The sequence below is a fragment of the Trachurus japonicus genome, unplaced genomic scaffold (assembly GCF_045865225.1).
Source record: "Trachurus japonicus isolate A0001 unplaced genomic scaffold, Traja_1.0 AP030919.1".
Taxonomy (NCBI): domain Eukaryota; kingdom Metazoa; phylum Chordata; class Actinopteri; order Carangiformes; family Carangidae; genus Trachurus; species Trachurus japonicus.
In genome coordinates, this window is record NW_028221052.1 from 8343 (window position 1) to 16171 (window position 7829).

General features: G+C 38.8%; 1 protein-coding gene across 1 annotated transcript; it reads left to right on the forward strand.

Annotated features, from left to right (window-relative positions):
- The first annotated feature begins 921 nt into the window (after window positions 1-921).
- On the forward strand, window positions 922-6131 carry LOC146959904 (casein kinase II subunit alpha'-like). Its single transcript, XM_085772794.1, has 6 exons — window positions 922-1099; window positions 1672-1731; window positions 2335-2418; window positions 3872-3982; window positions 4525-4626; window positions 6004-6131. Exons 2-6 carry the CDS (start codon window positions 1714-1716, stop codon window positions 6106-6108), a joined length of 420 nt encoding a protein of 139 aa, XP_085628920.1. The 5' UTR covers window positions 922-1099; window positions 1672-1713; the 3' UTR covers window positions 6109-6131.
- The last annotated feature ends 1698 nt before the right edge of the window (window positions 6132-7829 follow it).

Genomic DNA, 7829 nt, shown 5'->3' on the forward strand with positions numbered 1-7829 from the left:
TGGTGTTAGCTTAGCTACCGCCGTTAGCTTAGCTACCGTTAGCTGTCCCTGTCAGCTGCAGCCACTGATGCTTTCTAGACACCGTGATTCCCCCAAAACTGAATAAATACAACACATAGCAACACAAAACACACACACAGAAAAAGTAATGTTTCTTCAATCATTTCAGATTTGTCTAAACAGTGATAGGGCGTGAAAAATATGATATATATAGCTAAACTCTCGTTCGTTACTATTGATCTCATTCAAATTGATCTCATTCAAATTACGTGCCGGAAGTAGAATGTAAACAACAAGGCGATTCGGTCTATTGAGGATGTAAAGTCGGCGATTTTAACATGGGGGTCTATGGAGAATGCTCCCTTCTGACACCAGCCCCCAGAGGAAGCCGAGGGGGATTGCAGTTTTTTGAACGCGGAAGTGAGCTTCACTTCTCAGACCGACAACTGCCCCCTTGGTTGGCATCAACTTTGAAAGAATTAAACTTGTCGTTTTCTTTCAAAAGTTGAGCAAGAAACTGCACTGAAGTCATTCATTTCGAAGAAGGATGTATTTGGTGTTTTGCCGACGGGATATGGGAAAAGTTTAATCTACCAGCTTGCTCCGCTCTGACTACGTCATCCTGCTCTTTGCTCTGATTGGTCGTAGCGCTGCCCTATTGCGTGCAGAGGCAGTTTGAAAGACAGCCTTCATCCCGCCCCCTGGATTGAGCCGAGGTCTACCGGTCGTTGCCAGACTAGACATTTTATTGATATAGTCTGGCTTGTCAGGCTAGCAGGATCTTTTTGTTCGGGATCAAACTTCCTGCAAACTGTATTAATAATAATAATATTATTATTATTATTAATAATCAGTTTTTGGGACTTGTTGGTTTAAATGAAGCAACAGTAAAGTGTGTGCAGGTGGTTTTTTTCTATTCCCCGCAAAGATCACACAGTGGAGCTGTCAAATCTGTGATCAATCAGCTGACTGAAGTAATAACGAGCCGTCATGTTGCTGTTGATGATCGTCGTCTTCTGTCTTGACTCTCTCTGTTTTCTCTGCGCAGTCCAGAACTCCGGCGCTCGTCTTTGAATGCATCAACAACACAGACTTCAAGGTACAGATCATCACCTCCTCTCTGCTTCTGCTCTTTGACGCCAACTCTCTGCTTTTCAAAAGGGCTTGTCTTAAATCTGAGTTTTTGGTGCTGACGCATAAAAAACATTCTTATCACTAATTAATATTCCTCATGCACACATAGATAAAGACACTTTTTTTTTTTTTGCAGTGATCCCTCCAACTGTGACAAACACAGTATGTACTGGAGGCTCAACGTTTTACTGTTAAACAATACATGACTTTTAGTATTCAAAATGCCCTCAGTGCAGCTCTTGGAAAACATAGATAAAAATAGCTGCACAATAGCCTTTAATGAATAATGACACACTTCAGTCATACAGTGTTGTGTGGATCAAGCCTACAGTATAGACATGATGGGACTGAACATTATTTTTTCATAGTGGATCAACTAATGCAAAAATTGAATTAAACCCAAATTAGTTTGCAGTTTAATTGTAAAGTTTGAGGCCATGAAGAAAGTGTTGTTTATTGCGTCTGTGTCTGTGTCATGTGTCAGCTTTACGTTCAGGGATTGAATCCTCACACAGATTTTGTGTTTCCATCCTGCAGGAGTTGTACCAGAAGTTGACAGACTACGATATCCGTTTCTATATGTATGAACTACTGAAGGTGAGGCTCTTTTTTTAAATTTTATTTATTTGTTAAATTGATAAGCAGAAGTTGGAAAATGGCAGAAATTGTTGTAACACTTCATAATAACTACATTCTGATTGAATTCATCGTTTATATAGCATTCTTCTATATTGATACTAATTTGTATGTCATTTCTAAACAGTATAATTCTTAATAAACATCTATAATGTTTTTATTTTATTTTTTAAAATAAAGAATGGATTCAGCTTTTATGAATCAAGTATGATATAAATTATTATATTGAAGCTTTTCAAGACCACTTAATACATGATGTATGTTAAGGTTAAGCAAGGGTGTTAATAGATGTTTTCAGACATTTATTAATGCTGCAATTCATGATTAATTCAGGTTACTTACTACTTTAGTTAGTGAAGTACTTTGTAAAACATCTGTTCTCAGTAAAAGTGTGTAGTCATTATGAAGTGTTACTGGGACGGTGAGTGTGTTATTGTGTGAGGAGCAGACAGTTTGTTTTCTTGGCTTCCCAGGAATTCAAAAGATGTGTGTGTGAACATACGTGTGTTTTTGTCTTCTCTGACATAAAATGTATCTATATGTGTGTCTGTGTGTGTGTGTCAGGCTCTGGACTACTGTCACAGTATGGGAATAATGCACCGTGACGTCAAACCCCACAATGTGATGATCGACCACCAGTTGAGAAAGGTAGGTGGTGCCCTATATAGTCTATTTTCTCTCTGCACACACCCACACACACTCTGAATATTATCTCTCACTCTGCTATTTCAGCCCGTCTGTTCCTCTCTCACTGTTTATTTTCTCTCTGGCTCCCTCCGTCCTTTCATCACACCCCCTGGTTTTTTTTTCTTATTCCTTATTTTCTCCTCCTATTGTGAAATTGGAGCTATACACTGGTAGCTGCTGGTGATGCATCAGCACTGGTACCACTGGTACATCAGGAGAGGATGATTCTTGAAATAACAACAGATGAAATTTAAGTCTAAATAAACGTGAGTGTTGCTCTGAACTGAATCTGTACTTCAACAGTTATAATAAATCAAACCAATGTGGACTTCTTTTGTTATTTCTAATGATTTCACAAAATCTAGAAGAGCTAAGTCTATGAGACTGCAGCTCTGTATTCACAGTTTTATGAATGAGTTGTGGTTTATTTGGTAGATTTTTCCTCCACTATATTTGACAGCTCAAGTCATTGTGCTAAGTGATATAACACAGCATAACACAACATTTAAATATATAGAATATACTATTTATTTAATGTACTATATCAACTTTTATTTATTATAGTATAAATATTATAGATATATGTGGGGAAAATAAGTATCTGATCCCCTGCTGATTGTGTAAGACATGGGCGATCTATAGTTTTTATGCAAGTTTATTTTAACAGAGAGACAGAATATCAACAAAACATCCAAAAATTATATCATCATATAAAGATTGTAAATTAATTTGATCAAGTGAAATGAGAGCAAAAATCAGCAGGGGACCAAATACTTATTTTTCCCACTGTATAATAATGAATTGAATTATAATATGTAAGATAAAGTAGACTTTATTGATCCCCATCGGGAAATTCATAAGCTAGTGAAAGATGGTGCACATTAAAATATACAGTGTCTATTTACTCTTTATTTAATTTTAGCCTCAAAATGTTCATCTTGTTCTGATGCACTCTGATCTTTCACCTTGTTTAAATATCTGCATCAGTATTAAGACTGCACAATTAATCCTAAAGTAATCAATATCACAAATTGCAGAAGCTGCATTTTGTTTTTTGTTTCTGTGTCACAACATTGTTGGGTCACAGTTTCTCTCTGTGGAAATGTGGATGCAATTAAGGAAACGGTGATGAATCCATAGAGGAACAAAATAATAAAGCAGTGATGTTGTTGCTTCACCACCTGTTACTCAACATCATGATACAGTAATTCATTCAAGAAGAAAACTCCCGGCCTTGTCCAGCAGGGGGCAGCAGGCCGACGTAAATACCTCCAGATGATGAACCAGAGACGTTCGGTCTCAGCTGTTCAGTTACAAACTCACTCGTTGTGTTGTGTTGTGTTGTGTTGTGTTGTGTTGTGTTGTGTTGTGTTGTAAAAAGCTGAAGCCGACTCGTCTCTGTGTTTCTCCACAGCTACGTCTAATAGACTGGGGCCTGGCTGAGTTTTACCACCCGTCGCAGGAGTACAACGTCAGAGTGGCCTCGCGATACTTCAAGGGCCCCGAACTCCTGGTGGACTACCAGGTAGCACACACACATATATAAATATATACAATTATATATATATATACAATTTTATATATATATATACTCTATATAGACCACATTTAAAGCAGAAGTAAGCGGTATATTTGTGTTAATATAAGTCTTAAATAGTTATATCTTCTGACAGCAATCACCTCTATAGAGTGTTTGGTCTGAAACACGGGTCTGTCAGTCACTCTGCTCTGCTGTAAGCCGAGGAGAAAACTTTTCCTTGTATCCTACAACCTTTATCCAATGAGGAGAGAGAACGGCATAAAGGGGCGGTCCTCTCTGTGTGTGTAGCCAAGGGATGCGCGTGAATGTGGTGACGTAGGGACGAGGGCGGGGACTGCTAACTCCATCGGCTGACAAGAAGTTAGCCAAAACCACCGGATCGCTTACTTCTGCTTTAAACTGATTTTGCTTCATATTTCCACAATTCAAGAGCACACAACCTTTCTGCTGATGTGAGGAAATGACAGGTGGATGATGTGTGTCTGTCGTCATCGTCGTCAGTGCTGTTTGATGATTCTGTGTTTCAGATGTATGACTACAGTCTAGACATGTGGAGCCTGGGCTGTATGCTGGCGAGTATGATCTTTCAGAAAGAGCCATTCTTCCACGGACAAGACAACTACGACCAGGTAACACACACACACACACACACACGTAACCTGAAGGTCTGCTGCGTTTTGATTTCAGAGTTGAAGCACTTTGTGTGTTGGGAGACGTCAAGTGTGAACATATAAACAGTAGAAACTGAGCATGAATGGAGGAGGATATAATAAACTAAGTGAAATCAAATTTTTTTAAAAAGAATTACACATTACATAGTCATAATAACATAAAGTCTTACTTAGGGCCTTACATATAGAGTTTAATGAAGTCCGTTTTCTGCAGACGGAGTCAAAAAGTTTATCTTTTCTATATATAAATGTCTAAACGACAAATATATTAATTTGATTGTTTTGCCTGAAAATGGGCAATTTAAAAAAAAAAAACAGTGTGGAAGATTGCAAGAGCAAATCTTGATCATCTTTGTTTTTGTTTTAGGCAACATATAAACAGGTCAGTGACACATAAATATTTGTTTTAAATAAATTAAAATAAATAAATAATTGTTTTAAAAGCATGCATCAGATTTGTATAAATGTACATTTTGTATTCATGTTAATTTTATGTTATTTGAAATGACATTTGAACCTTTTTTTTTTTTTAAACAAAAGTAAGACTACCCTGAGAATGTCAAATGGTGTAACCACAAAAGATATTTTATCAGAGTGGATTTAAGTGTATAAAAAGTATACTTTCTTCTGAAAACATTAAATTGAAATAGATTTTGTTGTTGTTGTTGTATTTCTATATAGGCCTATGCGAAGTTTCATGCATTATAGCAACACTGGTCAGGACTCATCCTAAAACCACCGCTTTTCTTCTAAATAATGTGACAAATTATGAAAAATTTGTCAAGAAACACAATGTTGCATTGCAAAAGTTAATTAATTTTATTCCACATTCAAGTCCCGATTTATTTTCCTGGATACTATAGTCAGACTTTTGTGACAATTCTTAAAACATACAGAGCATATTTAATCATATTTTTTTATCCTCACCTTCCTCTGTTGTCTGGCATAATGGATAATGGATAATGATAAATTTAAAAAGTCAGATTTAGTTTTCACACACACTTACACACACACACACACACAGGGCTTTGTATCTAAATGTCTAAATGTCCTAAACATGTAATGGAGACGAGCAGGCTTTGTGACCTGGGCCTTTATCAGATGTTGCCTGTAATGTGTCGCCCTCCAGTGTGAACGGAGACAACGGGAAGAGGGCGCTTCGGTTCCCACGGTGACAAGACAGTGTGAGGTGTTCAAGTCTGACCTGAGGGATCAGTTTAAACACACGGATCCTCTTCTATTAAACGAGCGGAGAAGAAATGGCAACAAGTGAAGCCAACGACAGTTTGTATTGTTCAAAGTGAGGTCACATCACAACTGTCTGTGTTTTTGTAGCTGGTGCGAATCGCCAAGGTGCTGGGGACAGACGAGCTGTTCGGGTACCTGCGTAAATACCACATTGAACTGGACCCGCGCTTCAAAGACCTGCTGGGACAGTAAGTCCACTCTGAGTCCTCCCATCACACACCCGTTATGTTGATGTACAGAAGTTTCCCAAAACACCATTAAAGCAACAAAGTCAAATCCACTTATCTGTCCACCAATGCAATCACACCATTAGTGATGCATTAGCAATCAAATATATTATTAATAAATATTATTATACGCTCCTCCACTGTCTTAAAACTGCAGTTGTGTGTTAAAATGGAAGTTGCAAGAAATAGAAAGACAGAAAAAAGGATGTTCACTAGGAGGAATGGTCGGTCCAAAACGCTTTAGCGAAAGTGGGCTGAGCCAGCAGCCAAACCTGAAAACAAACCTGCAGAGAGAAAGCTGTTGTTAGAACGACGGAGCAGAGCCGCAAGCTGCTTAGAGCTACGCTACGGAGGCTAATGGGATTTCTTGGTTTCCCTCATCAAACTCATCAAATACACAATCCAAAAACTCTGCACATTCACCACGCTATGAGATAATAACAGAACATTACCAGACAGAGTTGTTTTTGAGGTAAATGCAGAGACTGCTTGATGAAAAACTGCCCCCGACGGGAACACGCATCAGCGGTTTTGCATGAATTTGCCTCTAAAACAACTCTGTCTGGTAACGTTGTGTTATTATCTCATAGCGTGGTGAATGTGCAGGTCACAACTTGTCCACCAGAGCATTTTGGAGTTGTTGGATTGTGTATTTGTATGAGTTTGATGAGGGAAACCAAGAAATCCCATTAGCCTCCGTAGCGTAGCTCTGAGCAGCTCGTGGCTCTGCTCCGCCGTTCTAAAAACAGCTTGCACCGACAATTAAAGGTAACGAACCTAACCCTAAAACTAAGGCTACAGATAAAAAGGAGAAACTCAGGGTTAGCTGAAGAAAACCTGCTCCAAGTCCCGACCAGGTTAGGTTCACAGAGTCAGTTGATTCAGGTACATTCAAGCTACATTTATGCATCAACTTCTGTCCATGTTGGTTTGGTATTTCATACGTTTGCTTTCCTGACTCGCACTCGGTTCCTGTTAGTGGCAGTAATTCACCACAGTGTTGTTTGCCAGCCACAATAACAAAATATCAAGAAATAAGGAAGGCAAAAAGGGAAAAAAGTTAGTATGCGACACCCCTGTGCAGAAGCTCGGCCTTTACTCGTCCTTATTAGTTGTGTAACAAACATGTCGTCCTTACTCCTGTTATGAAACGTGCTGGGTTGAAACTGCACTACAAATAATGAGTTCACCTTTTCCACCGCAGCCTCTAATTGCAGCTGCTCTTACGTAATCTGTCCAGGGCAACATTTGGAGGTGACTCTGACTCTTTCTGCTGCTACTTGCAGACGCCCTGCAGAGTTTTCTCCCAACAGTCAGCGTTTCTCACCAAAAACAAACTGTGAGAAGTTGAAGCCGTGAAACAAACGTGATGAAGAGACTTTTACCTCCTCATAAAACACAGCAAAGTCACTTTTAAAAAACATTTTGATCCCTGTTTTGTTTACATCAGTCACCATGTTGTTCTTTAATCAAGAAGCAGCATCTGCGCACACACAAATTACAAAGAAAACATGGACCCACTCAGTGGCGTCATTAGGCCTATTTTAGGGGGGCTTCAGCCCCCCTAAAATATTCTTAAGCCCCCCCAAATAATTTGGTGTTCTTTTATTATGTGACATTTTTTGTGACATATATTCTCCTTTTAAGAACCCCAGCTGTCATCGCATTTGTCTCTTGTTATTTCTG

Bases quoted from the DNA above. Each gene is read 5' to 3' on its own strand.
- LOC146959904 (XM_085772794.1), top strand. The intron at 2,419-3,871 runs GTAGGTGGTGCC...GTTTCTCCACAG, and splicing joins TCGACCACCAGTTGAGAAAG to CTACGTCTAATAGACTGGGG. The intron at 4,627-6,003 runs GTAACACACACA...GTGTTTTTGTAG, and splicing joins GACAAGACAACTACGACCAG to CTGGTGCGAATCGCCAAGGT.